The sequence below is a fragment of the Cryptomeria japonica genome, chromosome 10 (assembly GCF_030272615.1).
Source record: "Cryptomeria japonica chromosome 10, Sugi_1.0, whole genome shotgun sequence".
In the NCBI taxonomy this organism is placed as follows: Eukaryota; Viridiplantae; Streptophyta; class Pinopsida; order Cupressales; family Cupressaceae; genus Cryptomeria; species Cryptomeria japonica.
Genome location: NC_081414.1, coordinates 222,581,870 through 222,608,638, shown reverse-complemented (window position 1 = coordinate 222,608,638; position 26,769 = coordinate 222,581,870). Strand labels below are relative to the sequence as shown.

The window sequence follows — 26,769 nt, the reverse complement described above, 5'->3', positions numbered from 1 at the left end:
ATATGATATTTTAACAATTGTGACGTTACAACACTTTTGTTTTCCCAAGAATAGGTATTTGACCTTTTCAAGCAGGGCTTCCCCGTACTCGACTATTTTATTACGAAATAGACTCGTACACGGCCTTTCACGTGGTTTAGTGGGCAAAGTCGGTGAAAGGGAAAAAGATGGTTTTGTACACCTTCGCTTTTACGCCACAAATCTTATCCACTCAATCCTCTGCTGGCTTTTCTTTGTTGGTATGAAGTTCAATTCCGTGTGCTCTGCACTACGGCCTTTTGTCTTTCAGGCATACCTGTATCATTTGTTTTCCTTGTTTCCGTCTGCCTCAATTTATAGTTATAGGTTGAGACTCTGTAGCATTTGAAACACCAAGCTACTTTTACGAGCATTCTTGTTTGTTTGAATCTGTAACTAATGGTAGCTTCTTCTTCTAACACTGCGGGACAACCCAAGCATGTTCCTCGAAATGCTTCTGATGAACGTGATCCTGTTGCATCCGGCCAACAAGTAAGTGTTTTTGATGGCTTAATAATAGCCCCACCTGATTCTGTTTGTACTTCTGCGGAATCCTCATCCAGAAGGAAACGGCTGCCTTATGATATCTTCATAAATCATCATGGAGGAGATGCCAAACATAAGATAGCAAACAGTATCTACAGATCTTTAGATGCTACTGGACTGAGGGTATTTTTAGATAAAGATGAGCTAAAGCCTGGGGATTTCTTTCCTAGAGCTCTAGAAGAAGCAATGCGTAGTGCGTCACTCCATATAGCTATTTTTTCTGAGCATTATGCGGAGTCCCCCTGGTGTTTAGCGGAGTTGGCATTTATGTTAGAAACTGGCACTAAATTTATCCCCATTTTCTATCATGTCGATCCGGCTACTTTAAGATGGGCGATAAAAGGAAAAGGAAGGTATGCAGAAGCCTTGTCTAAGTATGAAATGAAAAGCAGGTACACCTCAAATACTATCATCAAATATTCTCAATGTTTTTTTGCGTCCTTCTTTTTGTTACATAAAATAGATTTGTGTTCAATTTATTCTTCACTGTTGTTCTCCTGTTTAGCAATACTGTGAGTCATGTATTGAAACGGGCACTTGAAATCATTTCATTTTCGATTGCCAACATCACTAATAGTTAATATGTTAGACACTTTTTAGGTGCAAAGCTTGCCTCCCTGTTTATCTTTCCAAATCTTCACTAGCATGCATTTGGACCCTTTTTATTCTTAGTTTGTTCATTTTTTCTTGTTGATGCTTCCACTTCTTCAGTGAGCAGCATGAAAAGAAGAGAAGATACAGCTCAGAACAGCTTCAACACTGGAAATGGGCACTCCACAAAGCCTCCTTTTTCACCGGCCACATTATTAACAATCAGGAGTAAGTATAAAATAATATTCCTCCTGCATTTACCTTATCAAATTTTCCTTACGTCTTTTGGGGGGGTTTCTTGTCCATTTGTTTTTTATATGAATCGGTATTCAGTGAAGTCTTTCATCAATTTGGTTTGTCAGATATAGCTGTTTTGATTGTGAAATTAGAAAAAACCAACTGTTTTGATTGTGAAATTAGAAAAAACCAGAGAGATGAGGGAAAAAGCTAACAATACCCAAGTAAAAGAGAATCATCTGCAATGCAAAATGATTCCTTGCCCAAATGAATTAACAAGCAAGTCGGTGGAAGAAACAAATATATTATAATGTTTTAAGGTAAATTGATGAATTTTATTGGTGTTTCTAGCAGTGCTTTAACCACAAAATTCTCCCCAGATCTAGTGCGCTTAGCTTGCTAATTTCATATTTTATGAAGATTTTATTATTTCTTACTTGCACTTTTAGAAGAAAAATATTATTCACTCTCTCTTTATTATGCAGTTCGCTCGCTACTTTATCCTATATAAATATTCCATTACCATTACTCTTTTGTCTGCTTTCTTTGTTTCTGTCCACCTCAATTTTTAGCAGTATCAGCCTAATCCCGTGAAGCATTAGCATTCATTAGCCCTGCCGAAATATTTTTCCGCTAATACTATGTTCTTACTAATTGGAAGATCAATGAAGCGTGAGGCTTCTTAATCATACAATGTCATAAAAGGTGACATTTATAGATATATAATAAGTGGTATTATAACAATACTCTTTAAAATAGTCATGGAATTCAGTCTTTTGTTGTCCTGAAACATAATTTTTCAAGTATCCTTCCGCCCACATCAATAATCTCAGTCTTTTCTACCAGCCTCCAACTCCACCGACAACATTTAATTATCCTACTGGTCAGTATTCACCATTAAATACTCTCCATTTAAGAAGTGTCGGTGATAGAAGAGTCTAGGTGATAAGAAGAGTCTGGAAAGAAAACGTGAGAAATTCCAGAGACTTCTGCATTGTTCTAAGCCCTCTATAAATAGAGGCAAATGTAACGCGTCTAATGCAAGCAATAAAATCTGTCTTTGTGCAGCAGCACAATACAATTTGTGTGTGTTTAGTTTCTGTGTTTGATCGAATATGTTTCTGCATCCACCCCTTCAAAATCTGCTAGCTAAAAAAACGAGTGCTTAGGCATTTTTACCCCCATGGAATAGAAAATATCGAACTGGTCTGTATCAAAGGTGGAGACATTTGGTCTTTCCTCCTTGACCCAGGAAAAGAAGATATAGAGAAAATTAGAAATTTTAATTTGCATAGAAGCAGCCTTATCACAGCTTTCACTTGATGGCCATTCTAGTGTTTTCAGAGACTTGAATGAAACTCCTAGGCTCATAATCATCGTTCCAAACATATAGATGCATGAAAAGTTGGGAAATGCCCAAAAGTATTCCAAATATGTATCAACAATGTATGCTCTGATAATGTATTAGATGACAAAGTGTGACAATAAAATTTCTGACATTATTGGAGAAGCAAACACTGCCTTCATGTAGATTAGTGGTCAGATACAGGACTAATTTGAGTTCTCCACCTTGTAAAGGTATTCAAAGGTTTTGATCGATGTCCATACCGCATTCCAAAAATTTCCACTTTGGTGCAGGCAAAGAGGATGCTAGCAAAGTCTATTAAGGGATTAGTTTTTATAGTAGCTAAATGCATCTGCTCATGACTTTCTAAAGCTTTCTCAACATATCTACTTGATGCATCCTTTCAACTGATCCATTTTGTGAATGCCTTGTAATCATTATATCTAATAAGATTACATTTGATTGAGCCCAATGAACCGTCGTTGTATTCCAGTTAGGGATTTTGAGTTGCAAATATAAGTTGAATCTTCATTGCTGGATTTTTTTGTCGTTGCTGTTGTGCAAACTTGTAGAATTCATTTGCTAGTTAAATCTCTGGTTTCCATCATATTAAATCTTTCGGGAAGTATGTTTGCAAATATTATACAAGTGTGGCATTTGGCGGAATTGGCATTTGTGGTTAAAACCAGCAACACAAGAATCCCTGTCCTCTATGAGGGGCAACCTTTAGAAATCAAAAAAGAAATAGTCACTAACAAATTGCTTGATAAGCTTTGATGACAGTCAAATTAATAGCATGCACGATTCTTTTTTTTTTGAAATTCCTAATTTGTTCAATTTATTGACTAGCGTTTTACGTGTTCAGGGACGAGCAGAGGGCGGTGAAGAATGTGGTGAATTGTGTGTTGAAAAGAAACGAACAAGGTATTGTTTGAGGTTGCCAAGCATCCGGTGGGTGTAGATGAAGCTGTGCTGAACTTTGACAAAATTGCATTTCAATCCGATGGCTCGATAAAAATTGTTGGAATATGGGGTCTGGGTGGCTCTGGCAAAACCACCCTGGCAAAGAGAATCTTTAACAACAAATGCTCGGGCATGGATAGGGCAAGTTTTCTTTTCGATCTTCGAGATGCTGCAGGGGAAGGTCTGCTGGTTGAGAGGCAGAAAAAGCTTATGAAGGACCTTAGTGTCGAAAGCGAGTCATTTGACCATGTAGATGAAGGTAAAGGGATCCTTCAAAGCCGTTTGAGATCTGTATCTGTCCTTATCATTTTAGATGATGTGGATCATACAGATCAACTTGATGCTCTGTTGCCAGCACGGGAGAGTCTTGGACAAGGAAGTTTGATTGTTGTTACCACACGCGAGTTAGATGTTCTTATAGCGTGGGGTATCTCTGCCATTTATGAAATGAGACCTCTCAATGCCACTCATGCCAAGCAGCTCTTTTGTTGGCATGCATTCTTACAACCTTCTCCACTGTCAGGATTCGAGGATCTTGTTGAGAAGTTCTTAAATGTTTCTAAAGGCCTGCCTTTGTCACTCAAGGTCTTAGGGGCACAGCTATATGGCAGATCGCGCAAAGATTATTGGCTGTCTCAATTAGATAAAATTTCCAGAATATTGCCGGCCGACATCAACTCGAGGCTCAAAGTGAGCTATGATGCCCTTGACGATGAAGAGAAAGAAATGTTCTTAGATATAGCGTGTTTCTTTATTGGAGAGAGGAAAAGTGTGGCCATTGCAGTATGGGAGGGATCAGGGTGGAGTGGTCTTCATGGTTGGGAAAGGCTTTTCAATAAGTGTCTTGTTGAGGTAGAGGATGGTGATATAGGAAGAATGATTTGGGTGAATGGTGGTGAGAGAATAAGAATGCATGATCACTTGAGGGATTTGGGCAGGGAAGTTGCAAATGGACGGTCACCGTACCGACTTTGGTCTCCACAGCAGTCTATCAAGATTCACTCTCAACAGGTAACTTGTCAGTCGATTAATTCATGGCTTTATTAATCATGGCATAGGAACCAGGACTAAAATGTTACTTATTTTTTCTTTTGAATATTCAGGAAGCAATACAAATCCGAGGATTGGTAAACGCAATTGGTGAAAATTGTTACCTTCAGCAAGGGAATATCCTAATACACACAAGCCTGGGAGAGCGTTGTCTCACGCTCTGCTCCCTTTGATTGAAAATTTTTGTTGGTAATGGAGATTTTATTAATCAGGATCAAGTCGAAATATCAAGAGAACTAGTCTGGCTTCAGTGCGAAGAATTTGAGCACAAAAATCTTCCATCGTGGCTTTCATTGAAAAAATTAAGAGTTTTGGAACTTTTCAATGCTCGGAGCTTAGAAGGTTTGTGGGAACGAGAGGCGGATGTAAGTACTCTGCTTCATGGTTCTTTAAATATTTTTGTTATACATATTTTTTCATATATGGACTATGTTAACTGTATCGTGAATTGGCCGTAGGCTCCTTTGCAGCTAAGAGAGTTGGTCATGTCGGGGTGCGACAGTTTGCGGGAATTTCCGAGGTCAATAGGACATCTCAAGAATTTGAAAAAGATAATAATAGATGATAATGGTATATGTAATACATTGATCGACCTTCCACAAGACTTTTGTTATCTCCAATCGCTGGAGCACCTGGAGATAACAGCGTGTCATAAGTTGTCATCTTTGCCTAATAATTTCGGCGAGTTGGCAAATCTGCAACGCCTTAATTTGTGTCATTGCATCATGTTAAAGATGTTACCGGATTCTTTTAAGAAGCTGACAAATCTGCAACACCTGAATTTGGATTATTGCATCAGGTTGAAGGTGTTATTAGATTCTTTTAAGAATCTGACACTCCTGGAACATCTTAATTTAAAGGCATGCGGTGAGGTCATCAACAACTCGGAGTCACATGTTTTGGAGAACATGACAAAGCTCAGGTATTTGAATCTCAATCATTGTGATAAATTGGAAGAGTTGCGCCTCCCAGGAGTTTCTCCCTTGACAAAGCTCTATTTAAGAGGAACCAGCTTGAAGGAACTGCCACCTAACATCTTTCAGCTAACCAAGTTAACCGACTTGGAGATAGGGAGTCAGTTCTTGCAAGTATTGCCAAGCTCTGTTGCAAATTCGCCCTCTTTGACTAGACTTGAAATCATTTGGTGTAAGAGGTTGGAAGCTTTGTCGGATTCTCTCGAGCATCTTAATTGTTTAAAAGATTTGGTTATAGAGGCGTCAGGAGTGAAGTGTTTACCAACCCTGCCAGCAACATTGAAGAACATAGTTGTTAGAGACTGTAGTGTCTTGAAGGACATTACAGGTTTACAAGCTCTGAGATCGCTGGAGACAGTGACCATCACTGACTGTCGAGAATTAAACAGGCTTCCTGCAAGTTTTGAGGGCTTAACTTCACTGAAGAAGCTGGAGATAAGTAGATGTTCAGAGCTGGAGGTGCTTCCAAGTCTTTCTGGAATCACTTCTCTAAAAGAAATTGATTTGAAAGATGACCACAAATTGAAGAGGGTAGAAGGTTTAGAAAATTTGATATCACTGGAGAAGTTGGAAGTACATACCCAGCAGAATGTGGTGTCTGGAGTGAACCTGGAGCAGTGCAAGAGATTGGAGAGGGTAGTAGTCGTTACAAGCGACAGATCAGATGTGAAACCATATATCAGTAAGATACAGGTATAGTATATAGCTGAAATAGAAATATGAAAGTCAACATATTAGAATGTAGCTGAAATATAAACATGATAGTCTATTTATTATTATTATTATCGAGTAATTTGATTTTGTGCAGAAATGGCCAAGGGATGTGATGATATGCACGAGGGCAGTAATTGATGTGGGGTCGCTGAAGAAATTCTTTGAAAAATTGCCAAATCTCTCTGTTGTTGACTATTCTCACGTGGAAGAAGGTGGAGGTTCCGTGAAATTGAAGAGGCCCGAGAGTTCCGCCAATGTCAATGCCATTCTAATATGTTTCATTATTGACTTTGGTAATTCCAACTTTGGTAATTGCGTCTTTATTAAAGAAAGATTCTTTATTGAATCAAGATATTCAAGATCTTTTGATACGGAATTGGGTGAAGGAAAATGGGCATGGGTGGGTGTTTTCACACAAGGTTCCCCCTGGCTTCACTCAATGCAACAACAAATTTACTTATACACCTTGTTGGCAAAAGTGGAAGAGGCATGGTTAGTGGTGGGCGAAGAGGGCAGCATAGTAAAGGCTTTACATCAGCTTTTCGAAAGGTAATGAGTGGTGAAATAAATAAAGTAATTGTAATTTTATAAAAATGGAATTTAATTTTTTATTATAAAAATTAGGAGTAAATATTTTTTATTCAGAATTATGAATTAATGAAGTCACATTATGTGATTACTGATTGATAGTTTTTAAAAGTTTTAAATTATATAGGGGAAAGGACCCAGTAGTTGAGCATGTTCCAATTGTTGTGAGGGTTGTTGATACCTTTTGTTCCAAAAATTGAACAAATAAAACCTATTGTTTGAAACAAAAAATATCAATTTTTGTTAGGAAATGTACCAACAGTTGTTAGGAAATGTACCAATAGTTGTTAAGAAATGTACTAATATTGTAAAAAGTAACCAATCAGGTGATGCCACATCGGTTGCACAACTATTGGGGTCTCTTTTGCACGCCTATTGGTCTCACTTTTTTTTGGGGCTGTTTTGGACACCTTGGCAAAAAGCATGCTGATGTGGCATCATATTTGATGATGTGGCCCTGAAACCTTAGTTATAAGCAGGGGACTTGCCAAGTAAGCTGCTGTAAAAAAATCGGAGTGATTCGAAATTTTCAAGTAGGATTTTGAGAAGCCTGAAGTTAGGGTGCACGACTACTGGGTCCTTTCCCCTAGATAGGGTGATTTCATAAATATTGACATTTATAAAAAGATAATAAAGTAGGTGTTATAGAAAAAAGGAGATTTTGGTGATCCACGTGTAAGATTGAGTACTCAATATAATTGTACAAATATAAATGATAATTATAATTTTATTTTGTGAGTTTTAAATTTTATTTTGTTTGTGTTATCTACATGTGACATAAATAATTGATGCTTAAAAGTATATGGATATTTAGATAACCAATACATATTACAAAGTAGTTATAAATCTTGTTATAAAAATCAATAACTCACAAATTATAATTCCAATAAAAAAACTCACAATTTATAATAGCTAATTTTTAATAATTAACATAGATAAAAGTGAATGATTATTTACGCTATTAAAATTTTGGTATTTAATATTAATTCACCACTTTTTAATTGTAACTATATTGTAATTGTTTAAATAAAAATCAAATTCTAGAGGACTAATAAAAATAAAATCCCCAAAAATATAACAAAAACCACATATATAAGATTGTTTTCCATCTTCTAGGTATCTCTTGGTACAATCCCTTTCCAAGGTAAAAATTCCATAAGAAGTTTTCTTATTTAGACTGGATATAATGTAAAGATATTTAAGCTACTCTACACTATCAAATATTGTGTGAAATCATTATATTGAATTGGAATTAAAGTTCAATTATTATTTTTTATTTTGAAATGTGGCCACTTTTAAAAATTCTTAGAATTAGGGCTTGCAAAATAAATTCGCATGGTTCGATGATGAAAATTCACCAATGGTAAGCTTGATTAGGGTAGTAAGGAAGGGTGTTATTCTAGAAAAAAGAAAACAAAAAGTTATTTGCATTGGAGCTAATAATTCACAATATGATTTAGCTCATGCAAATTCACAATGCCCTCCCTTCTAGGTATAACATTCATTTAAGGATGTTGACAACCTTGTCCACATTTAGGATAAGGTGTATTTAATTTCCATGAGCCTGTCATAAAAATATTTACTTTTGATTATAATGGGATTTATAATATGGGAAAACATGGATGTCAATCCTTCTTGTCTCTAAGACTTACTATCTAAGCTTGGAACTATCAACAAGAAGCTTGCTTCTTCAAGTGCTACTAACATTCATCCTAGAGTTTTATGTGATGAGAATGTAATCACCCACAAGGTTAAACCTCTCTGATGTGCCTTGTAAATCCCTTGTCCTAGAATTTTAGTTATGCTAAATTTTAATTAATTGAAAGAAAATATTTCTTGTTTTTAAATGGATTAATTGGAAAATGCAACTATCTATTATCAATCCTTCTATATTTGTACACGCAGATAACTAGTTTCTAGTAGCCCATTATGAAAGGTAATATTGTAATTTAGTTGTGTGCTTGTAGTTTTTCATTGTGTAATGTGAAGATAAATTATATTATTATTTACAATTATCTCTAGAGTTTGAGCTAGTGTTTATGCACATGCTTAAACCATGAAATCCTACTTTGAATCTCACTATCTAATCATTTACTATTATACTATATATGTTGGCAATTGACACTCATTGAATTCATTTTGTTGTCATTGATGGCAACAAGATGAGATAGAAGGAAACAAGATTTGATGGAAGTCTCAAATCGGCTCTAGGAGGCATATATCAGTAGATGCCGACATTGGAAGCATTCAGGGCTACACCGACATCGACATCAATACTTCAAGGAAGATTTATTTAGTAAATCATTTTGTAATTATTATCGAGGCCGACATTGAATATCTTTTGTAAATGCATTGTAAGCCGACATAAGGCATATCATATGTAATAGGTATATAAGTCAGTCTGCTAGGTCAATTTTGTAATAAGAAAAATAAGGATGCGAATGAGATTATGATGTAATAGGTGATCAAGTATAGAAGAACTGTGATGCGAATTATATGTATGGAGAGCATTTTTGTATGCGAACATTATATCATGCAATGATCTATAGATAACTAGGAAAGCACTCTTGGAGGAGAAGCAATACCGCTAATAGTTGAAGACTGTGAATCGACACAGAGTAGAACCAAAACCAGAATTCTATCTAGCATAGCAAATGCATTCTTGAGTTCATTTTTAGTAATCTACTTTGGCAGAAAGCTTGTAGTCAGTGAGGCTCTTTAGTGATGAGTAGTATGCTCTAGGTAGTGTGCCTTCTTGCAAGTGCAGGCCCTATTTTATGTAATATCTTTTCATATGGCTAGTGAACTAATATTGTCGGTCACAAATCCCACCGTGGTTTTTCCTCGTTGAGGTTTTCCACAAATAAATTCTATGTGTTATGGTGTTCATTTATGTGGATGGTTTATTTGCTTCTTGTTATATGCTTATTTGTTTACAGATGCATACTTGCATGGTGTAGAAAGTTAAAAATTGTTCATTCTGAAAGAACACTAATTCACCCCCCCCCCCCCCCCCCCCTCTCAGTGTTCTTAGATCCCAACAATTGGCATCAGAGCCTGGTACCTCCGAAAAAGTTTAACAGCTTGAGAAAGATCCTGAAACCAGAATCTTTGAACATGGCTATGGAGAAACAACCTGAGATGGCTCTTGAGGATTATGATGCTGAAAGGATGAAGAACTTGAAATTGCAAGAAGAGTTGAATTCTGCAAATGAATTGATTTCTATTTGCAAGAAAGGTTGTTAGCTACTCAAGCCAAAAGGAAAGAACTTTTGCAAGAATTGGATGATGAGGAAAAGAATGCTCTTAAGGAACAATGTCAGAAACTAAGTCAAGCAAATATGCTCATGAAGAATGAAATGCAAGATTTGACCATGAGGTTATCAAAATATATTGAAGATAGAAAGAAGAAAGAAGATAATCTTGTTTTATCTCTGAAGAACAAGTTTGATGAATGTGGAATAATGACTCATGAGAATAATCTATTGAGAACTGATTTGGCACACTCCTAAAATAATGAACAAGAACTTGAAAGGCAAATAACTACTCTGAGAGATGATCTGACTACTGCAAGTGAATATAAAGAAAAGTTTAGGATTAGTGTTGCACAGTAGGATGACTTACTGAAAAGACAAAGACAGATTGATGATTCTAGAGGACTTGGATTTGTACAAGGTGAAAGCTTCGGTACTGCTAATGAAGAACAAAGTGGACATGGATCTATACCGGTATATCCATTGGTAGAATAGGGTATTCCTCCACCGATAGAAAATTCCACCGATAATTGAGGCATAAGCCTTAGAGGTTGGTAAAGTCACTGATAAATTTTTCATATTACCCCGGAAGAGATCTAAGGAGATCTGGAAAGAAATCTGGAGAACCGTGTTCATCATTGATGAAGGTTACCCCGACACATAACTATGAAACCAACATCCATAGGGTTGTTGGTGAAGCATTAATGACAGAAAATTAGGGTTTTATTCGCTAATAAAAGAGGGTAAGTGAATTCATTTTCACTCACCGAGCATTCAAGCAATCAAAGTGAAGTAAAGGCGAACTAAGAGCGAGCAAAGCATTGAGAGAGGATTTAGAGAAGTTATCTGAAGCACTCAAATCTTTCACCGGCATTCAATCAGGTATTTTTTGAAATGGCATCTGGATCTTCAGCTCCTACTTTTATTGCAAATTCGATAATCATCGAAGTCAAGGATAGGTTAAGGCCAATCTTTAAGGAGGTTCCCGAAATTGCGAAGATGGAAGACTCTACGTGAGCATTTTCTAGGGTTCCTGACGGAGTAATATATGTTGAAGATGTAAGGGCATACATTCATTGCACTCTTGAGGATTTGGGCACCAAAGACATCAAAAGCATGTATCAACCAGTGATACTGGGAGACACCAGAAATATCAAACCAGAGTTTAAGGCAATTGAGGATCTAGGGTTAACCGGTATTCTGTATTTATCAGATTTTAAGGACGAAGTTATCATATATGTTCTGAGCGGGGTTCACAATGAATTCATTTGGTTAGAAAGACCCTATATGATCACGAAGGAATCTATTCAAGCTTCCACCGACTTATCTAGGGTTGGACAAGAACATGGTAAGAAAATTTCCAACATAGAGGTTCAGAAACTCACAGGTTCTACACTGGATAACAGATCAGTGAGGATAAGCACAATCACCGACACATACATAAAATTTGCAAGCATGATCATAGGATATAAGGTAACTCAATCTAATCGATTGAATTCTCTTTCAAGTTCATGCATTCATGCTGCATATCAAATGCTAAGAAATAATGTGAAGTATGACTTATGTGAATGGATGAGGAGTGAGTTAATGCTAAACCTTAAAAAGGTCAAAGGAACCAAGAAAGGCACATTCAGATATGGAAACTTAATTGTTTGTTTAATGCTTTATTTCCTGATGAGCTACCTGGTTTAGGAAAGAAGCAATGGGCTCATGACATACTGGAAGGTATGAAAATCAAAGAAGCTATCATCGGTCTTGGTACCGAAAGAGATGAGAAGCTTTGGGGTTACTTCATGAAATTTTAGGAGAACATGAGGCAAAGGGAAAGAATCTCAAAGAACATTGTGGTGAAGTATTCCACTGACATATGTTTCATGGTGAAAACTGATGAAACACTCATGGAAGCAGTTGAACCCAGGCAAATCTGGATCACTGAGCTTGGATATGAGGTAGATGATGAGATCTTTGAAGTATATGCAAAGGTACTGTTAGATGCCCCTTTGGATGACAAAACAAAGCACTTCGATACAACAGGAGAAAAGGCTCTTGAAGTGAAAATAGGTTTTAACAGAAAAAGAAGAGAGAAGAAAATAGAGAAAATGTCTACATATGTGCAAGATGTGATTTACAAGATAGACACTCAGCTAGGTTCAAAATCTAAACAGGCTGTCAAACCAGCAGAGGTTGCTACTAAAGAAGTAAAGAAGTTCCAAGCACACATTTTCCCAATCACTTATGACTCTGACCCTGAGGATAATGAGCCTCTGACCTTCAGAAGGGTACAAAGGAAGAATGTGGTAAAACCACCGATAGAGCAACAAAAGGCAGAACCAAGGAGACTTGTCAGAAAGGCAGCTCAGCCTACTACACCTCCACCATCAGTAAGGAAGCCTATGCAGAAGAGGAAACTAGTCATACCGGCTACCACAAGCAAAAAGAAGAAGGGTGATGATACCGGAACTGGTAAGACAACAATGACCTATGCTGAAATTATTGACGAAGTTACAAAAGATGGGATATTAAAGAACATATCAAAGTATTATGAAAATTTTGAAGAAAGTGAGCAAAATGAGTTAGAAGAAGCTATTTTATTGTATATAGACATCTATAAGAAGGCCTTAGTAGAAATTTTGAAAGAGATACCTTTATCCCTATACAATAAACTTGAACCTAAGAGACTTGATGCTATCAAGAGGGACAGGGAAATAAAGGAAGTTGCACTTTTGGAACAATGTGGCACTATAAATAATGAAGAGATGAAAAGATGTATAGATACTGCTAATAGGACAATTTTTAGTACTAAAAACCGATAGATAAGCCTTATGATGGGTAGAGTAAATGAGGTAGTAAATGAGACAAGTAAGGGGTGGACAAAATTCTTTCAGAAAAACCCAAACTTTGTCACATCTCTGGAAGAATTTGCAAAGGCAACATTCCCCACAATTCTTGACAAATCAAAAGCAAAGGGTATTTTGGGCAATTCTACTCCAATTTTGACACAATCACAACTGGTTGTAATTACAGGCACACAACCACAACCGACAGTTACAAAGAGTGTATAGTTTATACCGACACAAACCAATTTTGAGCAAGAGAGTGTACATGGCACTGGAAACACTATGGATAATACTCCACCGGTAGTAACCGATACTGCACCAAGTGGGGAAGACACCAGTGCAAAAGAGGTTGAGATGGACAAGATTAAATTAGCTGAGTCTATACCAACAGGCAAAACAGATTCCCCGGCAAGAGTTTTGGCAATTGACACTTCTCAGGTCGAGAAGAAATTAGTTTCTGAGTTAAGTTCAATAGAACTAATGATGTTGGCCACTCAGAAATTGCTAAAAGAATGAACTGTAGATAAAAGGTTAATTGATCAATTGGTCTTTGTATTACACAGAATAATACCTAACTGTTAGATTGAGGATGGAGCAAGCTCTTCCGGTAAGCTCAAAACCTTAATAGAGCACATATCAAATAACTATCAATCACTAAGATAGATTGCAAACCGATAGGCTTTGGACAGTTTCTCTGCTGCGAAAAGAGCAACTTTTGATCAGCTCATAGAAACTGGGAAGAAGAAGATAGAGGAAAAAATTATCTCTATTGAGGTTTGTTTGAAATAATGCACTAAGATTTATAGAGTATGTTGTAATATAGGAAGTCTAACAACAAATGTAGATGGCAGATTGAAAGAATTATATGACAAAATGGCTACTATTGCTAATTCTTTTGATGGGCTGACTATACTAACTACATTTGTTGATGCACAAATTTTATCCTCGGAGAACCAAGTTTTTTCTTTTGAGAAGGAGAAAGATAAAATAATGAGGAGAGCAAGAAATTTAAGAGGTTTGGTAAGTCCAAGACTTTACTCATTGGGTGTTCACAAGAGAGAATGCATGGATATGATAGCAAAACCAACACCGGTAGATACCTAGGAGAAGGAATCACTTGCCCACTTACTCAGTGGACTTGCATAAGTATCTGATACTTTCAAATCAGGTTGGCACACATATCTTCAGTTGCTACAAAAGGCATACCCAGAAATCCTGAAGATGACTAGGTTCGAGTGACTCTAACAGTATTCTATTCATTCTTTATTCTTTCACCGGTATTTGGCATTAATGTCAAAGGGGGAGTATGTACATATGTGAAAAATATCAGGTAATATGCTATCAGATGAAGTGTGTTTCTTAGGAGGAGCACACCGACAGGGAATCCATTTTTCACATGAGTGTTGCCATCAATGCCAAAGGGGGAGATTGTTAGCAATTGACACTCATTAGATTCATTTTGTTGTCATTGATGGCAACAAGATTAGATGGAAGGCAACAAGATCTGATGGAAGTCTCAAACTGGCACTAGGAGGCATATACCAACAGATACCAACATTGGAAGCATTCAAGGCTACACCGACACCGGCATCAATACTTCAAGGAAGCCGACATCAAGGAAGATTTATTTAGTAAATCATTTTGCAATTATTATCAAAGCCGAAATTGAATATCTTTTGTAAATGCATTGTAAGCTGACATAAGGCATATCATATGTAATAGGTATATAAGTCAGTCTGCTAGGTCAATTTTGTAATAAGAAAAATAAGGATGTGAATGAGATTATGATGTAATAGGTATTCAAGTATAGCAGAACTATGATGCGAATTATATCTATGGATATCATTTTTGTATGTGAATATTATATCATGAAATGATCTATGGATAGCTAGGAAAGCACTCTTAGAGGAGAAACAATACTGGTAATAGTTCAAGACTGTGAACTAGTATAGAGAAGAACTAGAACCAGAACTCTATCTAGCACAGAAGATGCATTCCTGAGTTCATTTTCAGTAATCTACTTTGGCAGAAAGCTTGTAGTTAGTGAGACTCTTTAGTGATGAACAATATGCTCTAGCTAGTGTGCCTTCCTGCAAGTGCAGGCCCTCGTTTTATGTAATATCTTTTCATATGGCCAGTGAAGTGATATTGTGGGTCACAAATCCCACCGTGGTTTTTCCTCATTGAGGTTTTCCACGTATAAATTCTATGTGTTATGGTGTTCATTTATGTGGATGGTTTATTTGCTTCTTGTTATATGCTTATTTTTTCACCGGTACATACTTGCATGGTGTAGAAAGTTGAAAACTGTTCATTCCAGAAGAACACTGATTCAACCCCCCTCGCAGTGTTCTTAGATCCCAACAATATATGGGTTCACCTTAATGGTCTTTTACTCCAATTATAGTTTGATTTATGCTTTCAAGAAATTGATAATTACATAGACAGTTTCTCAATAAAAAATAAAGACTCTTCTAGTTTTTTTTACATGACCTTTTCTCACATTCTTGTTGACTTGGACAAATGCATAAATCTTCTAGCATATATTAGTTTAAAATTTGTTTATTGTAGCTAGTTTGGACATCTACATTATGGGAGACTTCCTTTTCATTATTGTAGGTATTTTAATATTGGTCGCAATATTTATTGTACACTAGCAAGCCAACTTGGTAAATTTGATCACTAAAAATTTGGAAAACCTAATGAAAGGACGATGTAATACACAATAGTGAGACCTCCAACCTACAAAAAGCACTCAAATAATGAGTTTACCCTAGGACTTGGGTAGGCACTCAATGAAGCCAATAAAATATTAGCTCATCATCTACTAATATAGGGAGAAGATGCAATGTGCAAGGTGGCTTAATCATTTCACTCTTCATATGTTGGCATGTTTCACACAATCACACAAGATTAGATGTCCTACTTGAGTCCTTTAATATTTTATGCTCTTCATGAGGAATCTGGAATGACCAATATTATGAGAGGTGTGGAAATTTCTTTAATATTTATAAGCTTTGAGGGATAGATGTGAACTTGCAAAGATATACTTAATTCTTGTATCTTAAGATAAATATCCCCTGACAAGTGTATTTTTGGATTGTTGTTGCATCCCATTGAAGTTTCTCAAAAATGAAATAAGTAGGTAGATCTTAGAACTATTCTTGGCATGGTGTATTTGGGTGTAGGAATAGAAAGAGAAAAAGATAGAGCTTGTTCATCATTTTCTTGAATGAGATGCCAACCACCATATTTTCCTTACTATTCTTATAAATGCCCTCAAAATCATATCCCAATGCCTTGGAAAGATGATTTCATTATTTAAGAGAGTAAAGTCATTGATCTAAGAAAGAAGGTTATGATAGTCAAAAGGAGGAAGACCCTTAGAATTGTAAGAATCTACCTAGCTACCATTGTTTGATTTCACACAACCATAACCCTACACCCCAACATTTCCTCCCAAGAAAATTTTGATATTTTATGACCAATAAGTTGACAACTCTCAAATGATAAGGTTCTTCCTTCTTGCATGAAAATATCCCCAATACCAGTTCCAAAGGAATCACATTCAGTAATAAAGAACTGTTTTAGTCAAATTATTTCTAGGACATGCACAAAACACATAGCCTATTAGTAAAAGTTGCTTAGGTTCTTTAAAAAAAACACAAATAATAAATCTTGTTATAAAACATGCACAAAACACATAGCCTATTAGTAGAAGTTATAAATCTTGTTATAAAAATCAATAACTCACAAATTATAATTCCAATAAAAAAACTCACAATTTATAATAGCTAATTTTTAATAATTAACATAAATAAAAGTGAATGATTATTTAAGATATTAAAATTTTGGTATTTAATATTAATTCACAACTTTTTAATTGTAATTGTTTAAATAAAAATCAAATTCTAAAGGACTTATAAAAATAAAATCCCCAAAAATATAACAAAAACCACATATATAAGATTGTTTTCCATCTTCTAGGTATGTCTTGGTAGAGTCCCTTTCCAAGGCAAAACTTCCATAAGAATGCTTATTTAGACTGGATATAATGTAAAGATATTTAAGCTACTCTACACTATCAAATATTGTGTAAAATCATTAGATTGAATTGGAATTAAAGTTCAATTATTATTTTTTATTTTGAAATGTGGCCTTTTAAAAATTCTTAGAATTAGGGCTTGCAAAATAAATTTGCATGGTTCGATAATGAAAATTCACCAATGGTAAGCTTGATTAGGGTAGTAAGGAAGGGTGTTATTCTAGAAAAAAGAAAACAAAAAGTTATTTGCATTGGAGCTGAGAATTCACAATATGATTTAGCTCATGAAATTCACAATGCCCTCCCTTCTAGGTATAACATTCATTTAAGGATGTTGACAACCTTGTCCACATTTAGGATAAGGTGTATTTAATTTCCATGAGCCTGTCATAAAAATATTTACTTTTGATTATAATGGGATTTATAATATGGGAAACATGGATGTCATTCCTTCCCGTCTCTAAGACTTACTATCTAATCTTGGAACTTTCAACAAGAAGCTTGCTTCTTCAAGTGCTACTAACATTCATGCTAGGGTTTTATGTGATGAGAATGTAATCACCCACAAGGTTAAACCTCTCTGATGTGCCTTGTAAATCCCTTGTCCTAGAATTTTAGTTATGCTAAATTTTAATTAATTGAAAGAAAATATTTCTTGTTCTTAAATGTATTAATTGAAAAATGTAACTATCTATTGTCAATCCTTCTATATTTGTACAAGCAAATCACTAGTTTCTAGTAGCCCATTATGAAAGGTAATATTGTAATTTAGTTGTGTGCTTGTAGTTTTTCATTGTGTAATGTGAAGATAAATTATAATATTATTTATAATTATCTCTAGAATTTGAGCTAGTATTTATCCACATGCTTAAACCATGACATCCTACTTTTAATCTCACTATCTAATAATTTACTATTATACTATATATTGGTTCATCTTAATGGTCTTTTACTCCAATTCTAGTTTGATTTATGCTTTCAAGAACTTGGTAATTACATGGGCAGTTTCTCAATAAAAAATAAAGACTCTTCTAGTTTCTTTTACATGACCTTTTCTCACATTCTTGTTGACTTGGACACATCCATAAATCTTCTAGCATATATTAATTTTAAATTTGTTTATTGTATCTAGTTTGGACATCTACATTATGGGAGACTTTCTTTTCATTATTGTAGGTGTTTTAATATTGGTCACAATATTTATTGTACACTACCAAGCCAACTTGGTAAATTTGATCACTAAAAATTTGGAAAACCTAATGAAAGGATGATGTAATACACAATAGTGAGACCTCCAACCTCCAACAAACACTCAAATAATGAGTTTACCCTAGGACTTGGGTAGGCACTCAATGAAGTCAATAAAATATTAGCTCGTCATCTACTAATATAGGGAGAAGATGCAATGTGCAAGGTGACTTAATTATTTCACTCTTCATATGTTGGCATGTTTCACACAAACACACAAGACTAGATGTCCTACTTGAGTCCTTTAATATTTTATGTTCGTCTTGAGGAATCTGGAATGACCAATAATATGAGAGGTATGAAAATTTCTTTAAGATTTATAGGCTTTGAGGGATAGATGTGAACTTGCAAAGATATACTTAATTCTTGTATCTTAAGATAAATATCCCCCTAACATGTGTATTTTTGGATTGTTGTTGCATCCCATTGAAGTTTCTAGAAAATTAAATAAGTAGGTAGATCCTAGAACTATTCTTGGCATGTTGTATTTGGGTGTAGGAATAGAAAGAGAAAAAGATAGAGCTTGTTCATCATTTTTCTTAAATGAGATTCCAACCACCATATTTTCCTTACTATTCCTATATATGCCCTCAAAATCATATCCCAATGCCTTGGAAAGACTATTTCATTATTTAAGAGAGTAGAGTTATTGATCTAAGAAAGAAGGTTATGATAGTCAAAAGGAGGAAGACCCTTAGAATTGTAAGAATCTACCTAGCTACCATTTTTTGATTTCACACAACCATAACCCTACACCCCAAAATTTCCTCACAAGAAAATTTTGATATATTATGACCAATAAGTTGACAACTCTCAAATGATAAGGTTCTTTCTTCTTGCATGAAAATATCCCCAATACCAGTTCCAAAGGAATCACATTCAGTAATAAAGAACTGTTTTAGTCAAATCATTTCTAGGACATGCACAAAACACATAGCTTATTAGTAAAAGTTGCTTAGGTTCTTTAAAAAAAACACATAATTAGATAAATAACTGATAGGTTGGGATTAAAAGGGAGTGCTTGTACTAGAATCAAATCTAAATATAGGCAAGATGGTGTTACTTCCATTTGATAATCAATATTATATCCAAATAGTTTAAAGCTTGACTTAATGCTCGGGGGGATGGAATGTGATTAAGGAGTTTTTTTTTACCATCTACAACCTTTAACTTATTGAATTACATTCATAAATATCTCCACTTTACATATAAAGTTTCACCCTCAGGCAAGGTATTATCTCATCTAATGAATGTGTGCAAGATCATGGTGTGCCAGACAAGCCCTCAATGTTGGGAAAATGGTGTCTCAACCTTGTGTTTACATAAGGTTACTAATAATAGTAATTTTTTGTTTGAGCAATGAAATGGTACAAAATTCTCCCCAAAGCTTCAGATTGGCTAGATAAGCATGGCAGTAAATTTTTATTGCAGAATCATAGCTAGTTTTGAAGATATTAAAGTTTTCGTTTTTGAAAGTTGAAATGAAAGGTTTATATTCATTTTTTAGGACTTTAGACACTTTGAAATACCCTAAAATGTAGAGGTAACTAGTATAGAGGGTTATGACGTGATAGAGAACTTTGCAAGATTTCTGGTGCTTCAAATGATTCGTCAATTGGACACCTGGTTCACAAGTTATGACCTCTAGTTTGTACTCCTAAAATAGGAAATATAAAAATGTAACAGACACATAAATGAGTTGTAAAAGGGAGGTACACATGTTGATGTTTATTTTGACACTTCATAGGGCATCTAGATAGGAGATAAGGTCAACTACACTTTTTTGGGTGAGTTTAGCCCATGGTTTTGTAATACCAATTGACGGTTTCTTGTATTGTATCTCCTATATATGAGGTGCATGAGATAGAGGTCGTGTGTAAGAGTCTTATAGCTATTGAGTTACCTCTAAATCTCTGGTTGGTGGTACTCCTATGAAGAGTTTTCTTTGTAATTATATTGTAATCTATTATTGATTTTTGAATAATATATTGGGCGGCTTTTGGAGTGTGGTGTTTTTCTCTCAAAAGGGTTTTTCCCACATAAATCATTGTGTTGTGGTATGAATGTTATTTATGTTTATTTTTGTTAAGTTTTTGGAACTATTATAATGATCTCTAAAATTTGTGCATTACCCTCCTCTCAAGGTTAGTGTAGGAAGTTGTTGCACTACTTAACTTACTTACACTTAAGTGGCAATGGAAATTCAGAAAAATAAAGTTAGGCAACTTGATGTAAAAATTTGAATAAGTTATCAACATTATTTTAAAAATATGTAAGAATAGAATCTATATAAAATTGAATGTAGTTTCTAAGCTACTAGTTGTTTCCAAGTGATCTCATACAATTGTATGATTTTATCTTAGACCATAAGACTTTGTGTATACTCCTAGATCAGTCAATTACGATCTATTTGTTCTGAATTAAGAACCTCTCTTCCAATTATAGTGCTAAGCTAAGTACATGTGCTAACTTTTACGACAACGGATGGAGGTAGGACCCTACGAGGGCATAGGTAGAGGATAGTATTCCTCTAGCATAGACAAATCCACTCTATCCAAGGTGATCACATAAGGATAAATCCTATAACCCTCTTAAGATTAGCTTATTCGCCCGAGATTGATTGTAGTCAAGGAGCATACTATGTCGATAGACTGTTAGTCATACCACCTAGTTAATAGATGGATTCCACTAGTTGCATGAAGACAAGGGATACTCGTGATGACCTAGGATAATTGGACAGATTCTACCAGGAGCATGTAGGCCCGGGGGCCAATTACATGTCGGTGATGAATGTCCTTGTTGCTTCGTAGTCCGATGGACTACAAGGAAGATAATTTCTAATGAAGAATAGGTAGGTAATAATTGGACCAATCTCATTGTAGAGCTTTGGGCATAACTTGAGGTGGAAATGGTCTACTTGTCTTTGTTAGGACAAGGATAGACACTCAGCGTAGTATGAGATACATCGAACCTTGCTCTTTTTGCTTGTTGGTGCAAAAGATTGGAAAAAGAATGTGTCCCATGGTGTAGTGCACAGTGCACTGAAATTTCTTTTATCTAGGATGCACTATGAGCAAGAGGTAGCTAGTTTTTATGGATATGTTAGTTCCTCACTGTGTAAATGCTAGTCACTAGGTACGTGATGGCTATTGAAGCTAGTCTCTATTTCGAGAGATGTTTATTGAAGCTAGCTTTTATGAATATGGGATGTATGCTAGAGCTAGTCACTTTGTATATGTGTGACATAAGCCAAAGCTAGTAATCATGTGTGTGATGTGTACGACCTAGTCCCATGTGTTTATGGGAAGTAGGCTCAAATCACTCTTTATGGAATTGGAAATTGTGAAAGAATATTACCCTTAAGTAATCCAGTATCTTTGTACGTTACTTGATGGCAATTGGTTAATGCTTTATTATTATTGGACTAATTTGATAAATAGTCTTGGTTTAAAGAGATATCAAATCACTTATAGAAGAGGAGACAATGAACTCCCTCTGACACTCAGAACGAACTATGTAGCCTTTGACTTACCTCGAAGGGATACATAGGCAAGGTCATTTGGAATGAACCCTTGAGGCTTAAGTCTAGGTCTAATGGGAATCTTGACCTCAGGAGCTTACTACCTTTAAGTGCAAGAATAAGTGGTGGTTTAGAATTATCACCACTAAGGCAATTGAAGAAATCAAGAAGTTGTCATTTCTAAGTTAGATTGAGAAGTTTGTTTAAATAAGTTGGCACTTGTGAATGTAAAAAAAAATAGTAGCAATAGAAGGGTTTTCAGAGACTTTCACTTGAATGGCCATTCTAGTGTTTTCAGAGACTTGAATGAAACTCCTAGGTTCATAATCATCGTTTCAAACATATAGATGCATGAAAAGTTGGGAAATGCCCAAAAGTATTCCAAATATGTATCAACAATGTATGCTCTGAATATGTATTAGATGACAAAGTGTGACAATAAAATTTCTGACATTATTGGAGAAGCAAACACTGCCTTCATGTAGATTAGTGGTCAGATACAGGACTAATTTGAGTTCTCCACCTTGTAAAGGTATTCAAAGGTTTTGATGGATGTCCATACCGCATTCCAAAAATTTCCACTTTGGTGCAGGCAAAGAGGATGCTAGCAAAGTCTATTAAGGGATTAGTTTTTATAGTAGCTAAATGCATCTGCTCATGACTTTCTAATGCTTTCTCAACATATCTACTTGATGCATCCTTTCAACTGATCCATTTTGTGAATGCCTTGTAATCATTATATCTAATAAGATTACATTTGATTGAGCCCAATGAACCGTCGTTGTATTCCAGTTAGGGATTTTGAGTTGCAAATATAAGTTGAATCTTCATTGCTGGATTTTTTTGTCGTTGCTGTTGTGCAAACTTGTAGAATTCATTTGCTAGTTAAATCTCTGGTTTCCATCATATTAAATCTTTCGGGAAGTATGTTTGCAAATATTATACAAGTGTGGCATTTGGCGGAATTGGCATTTGTGGTTAAAACCAGCAACACAAGAATCCCTGTTCTCTATGAGGGGCAACCTTTAGAAATCAAAAAAGAAATAGTCACTAACAAATTGCTTGATAAGCTTTGATGACAGTCAAATTAATAGGATGCACGATTCTTTTCTTTTTGAAATTCCTAATTTGTTCAATTTATTGACTAGCTTTTTACGTGTTCAGGGACGAGCAGAGGGTGGTGAAGAATGTGGTGAATTGTGTGTTGAAAGAAACGAACAAGGTATTGTTTGAGGTTGCCAAGCATCCGGTGGGTGTAGATGAAGCTGTGCTGAACTTTGACAAAATTGCATTTCAATCCGATGGCTCGATAAAAATTGTTGGAATATGGGGTCTGGGTGGCTCTGGTAAAACCACTCTTGCAAAGAAAATCTTTACCAACAAACGCTCGGACATGGATAGGGCAAGTTTTCTTTTCGATCTTCGAGATGCTGCAGGGAAAGGTCTGCTGGTTGAGAAGCAGAAAAAGCTTATGAAGGACCTTGGTGTCGAAAGCGAATCATTTGACCATGTAGATGAAGGTAAAGGGATCCTTCAAAGCCGTTTGAGATCTGTATCCGTCCTTATCATTTTAGATGATGTGGATCATACAGATCAACTTGATGCTCTGTTGCCAGCACGGGAGAGTCTTGGACAAGGAAGTTTGATTGTCGTTACCACACGGGAGTTGAATGTTCTTAAAGCATGGGGCATCTCTGCCATTTATCAAATGGAAGCTCTCAGTGCCATTCATGCCAAGGAGCTGTTTTGTTGGCATGCGTTCTTACAGCACTCCCCACTGGCGGGATTCGAGGATCTCGTTGAGGAGTTCTTAAATGCTTGCAAAGGTCTGCCTTTGTCGCTTAAGGTCTTAGGGGCACAGCTCTATGGCATATTCGACAAAAACTATTGGCAGTCTCTATTACATAAATTGTCCAGAATATTGCCGGACGAAATCAAATTGAGGCTCAATGTCAGCTATGATGCCCTTGACGATGAAGAGAAAGAAATGTTCTTGGATATAGCGTGTTTTTTTATTGGAGAGAGGAAAAATGTGGCCATTGCAGTATGGGAGGGATCAGGGTGGAGTGGTCTTCTTGGTTGGGAAAGGCTTTTCAATAAGTGTCTTGTTGAGGTGGGAGAGGGCGTTAGAAGATTCTATGGGTGCGGTAGACGATTCTATGAGGTGACGGATGATGATTACATAAGAATGCACGATCACTTGAGGGATCTGGGTAGAGAAATTGCAAACCGACAGTCACCCTACCGACTTTGGTCTCCACAGCAGTCTATCAAGATTCACTCTCAACAGGTAACTTGTCAGTGCATTCATTCATGGCTTTATTAATCATGGCATAGGAACCAGGACTAAAATGCTACTTATTGTTTCTTTTGAATATTCAGGAAGCAATACAAATCCGAGGATTGGTAAACGCAATTGGTGAAAATTGTTACCTTCGGCAAGGGAATATCCTAATACACACAAGCCTGGGAGAGCGTTGTCTCACGCTCTGCTCCCTTGGATTGAAAATTTTTGTTGGTAATGGAGATTTTATTAATCAGGATCAAGTTGAAATATCAAGAGAACTTGTCTGGCTTCAGTGCGAAGAATTTGAGCACAAAAATCTTCCATCGTGGCTTTCATTGAAAAAATTAAGAGTTTTGGAACTTTTCAATGCTCGGAGCTTAGAAGGCTTGTGGGAACGAGAGGCGGATGTAAGTACTCTGCTTCATGGTTCTTTAAATGTTTTTGTTATACATATTTTTTCATATATGGACTATGTTAACTGTATCGTGAATTGGCCGTAGGCTCCTTTGCAGCTAAGAGAGTTGGTCATGTCGGGGTGCGACAGTTTGCGGGAATTTCCGAGGTCAATAGGACATCTCAAGAATTTGAGAAAGATAATAATAGATGATAATGTTATATGTAATACATTGATCGACCTTCCACAAGACTTTTGTTATCTCCAATCGCTGGAGCACCTGGAGATAACAGCGTGTCATAAGTTGTCATCTCTGCCTAATAATTTCGGCGAGTTGGCAAATCTGCAACGCCTTAATTTGTGTCATTGCATCATGTTAAAGATGTTACATGATTCTTATAGTACATTTTATGAACTATGGAAATTGCTACCCAACTATATATTTATATTTATTTTCGTGCATGATTCGAAAGTTGTTCATTCGATTCTCCATCCATTACAGCATTATGTAGTATTAGAATATTACCCTTCCAATGAACATTATTTTCGTGCATGATTCGAAAGTTGTTCATTCGATTCAGTTCTGAGTTTCTATCAAAGTTTTGTATATATTCCTTTCTATGAGTCTCTTTGGTCCGTTGCTATCAATCTTTATCACTGTGTTGTCAATCTGTTTAGCAGATTTATAGGCAGGTAGTTATCTCACAGGTTGCATAAATATGCAACATTTGATGAATACAATACTAAGTTATTCACCAGTTCAGATCTCGCATAATTATATTTTGTCAATTTTTGGGGTTTCTTAATGAAATTGTACAAATTTAATAAATTCATGTACAATTCTATAGAGGTACAAGGGAAGGATTGATATTGAAGTGTGTGAATTCTAGTATAATTCATATGTACACTATAACTGTAAACTGTATAATATAGAATGGTTGTATCAATTTTAGAAACTGAAGAAAGTTAAAACATTTCAAGTTAATTGTGTGTCAGCTAGACTAATATTTATATCATTCAAAAGTTTACAATCCAAAAAATAGGAATACAGTTTGAGTAATGAAACTGAATGATAAAATATCATTCCAATGAAATAAAATGCCATTATAATGTGATTTTCTTGCAGGATCTACATATCAGACACATAGGCACTGAGGAGTTAAAAGCATGGTTCAGCCAATGATTATATAAATTCCAATTACAATAAGCCAAACAGTAATGAGACCAAAAAATATAAGCATGTGTATAAAAATCGATAGGGCGTTGGTCTGAAGATTGCAGAACTCTATAAAGCGGCCCCTTGCAGCAATCTGCAATAGAAACCCGGGCGATAGCAGTACGAATAGAATTGTCCCCACTATCTCCGGTGCCCAATCACGCCCCATATCTTTTCCTGTCTTGAACTCAAAACTGAGTTTCATGTTTTCATTGGAAGGCAGTTACTGGGAATAGGATTGTGTTGATTATACCCACAGGAGAGCCGGCCCAATAGTATCTTTGCAATGGACGCCTGCCTTGGATATAGCTTCGCCACATGTCTGACATACACTAGAAAACATACACAACCATAAAAGAGCCATGAATTAGAGACAAAAGTATTTGACAAGAAGATGATCCTGCCACCTCCCACCGGCCGATTACCCATTTTAAGGGGTTATATATACTCTAGTTGTGATGTGGCACACTATTCCTTGTTCTAATGGTGAGTTGTGTATAGTTTGGGTTAGGGTTTTCTAATTCTTTAGATTATATATTGTTGAAGGCCAGAAGACAAATTTGTTGAAATGTTTAGGTTGATTATATCTAAGAGAGAAAGGTATAAGGAGGGAGTTAAGTATAGATGAGTAGTTGATTGATTTAGAATTGAAATAGAAATAAATAATAAGATGTGTATATTCTAAAGTTTGAGAGAGGGAGAATGATTTGATATTGATAAAAGATCGATAAGTAGTATTTAAGATTGAATTTGGATTATGAAAAATGTTTTGTATGATTTTAAATCTTATATCATAATTATTTGTTTCTTTCATTTTCATGTTCTCTTAAAAAAGGAGAGGAGAAATACTACTAAGCTTTTATTTTAAAAATAAAACGATCTAATGATAGATCAGAAGATCAAAGTGGCTTACATATAGAAGGTTGTAGAGGCACCTATGGC

At 35.7% G+C, this 26,769-nt stretch overlaps 1 protein-coding gene across 1 annotated transcript; it reads left to right on the top strand.

The window, feature by feature from the left end:
* Positions 1-231: 231 nt before the first annotated feature.
* LOC131034884 (disease resistance protein Roq1) lies at positions 232-25,230 on the top strand. The gene is made up of 5 exons (XM_059212112.1): positions 232-956; positions 1,276-1,383; positions 23,095-24,220; positions 24,313-24,624; positions 24,718-25,230. The coding sequence occupies exons 1-5, from the start codon at positions 418-420 to the stop codon at positions 25,165-25,167; spliced, it is 2,535 nt and encodes an 844-aa protein (XP_059068095.1). The 5' UTR covers positions 232-417; the 3' UTR covers positions 25,168-25,230.
* The last annotated feature ends 1,539 nt before the right edge of the window (positions 25,231-26,769 follow it).

Excerpts from the sequence above, each read along its gene's own strand:
- LOC131034884 (XM_059212112.1), top strand. The coding sequence starts at position 418 with ATGGTAGCTTCTTCTTCTAACACTGCGGGACAACCCAAGCATGTTCCT. Across the intron at positions 1,384-23,094 it reads CACATTATTAACAATCAGGA|GGACGAGCAGAGGGTGGTGA; the intron begins GTAAGTATAAAA and ends TTACGTGTTCAG. Across the intron at positions 24,221-24,312 it reads TCAAGATTCACTCTCAACAG|GAAGCAATACAAATCCGAGG; the intron begins GTAACTTGTCAG and ends TTGAATATTCAG.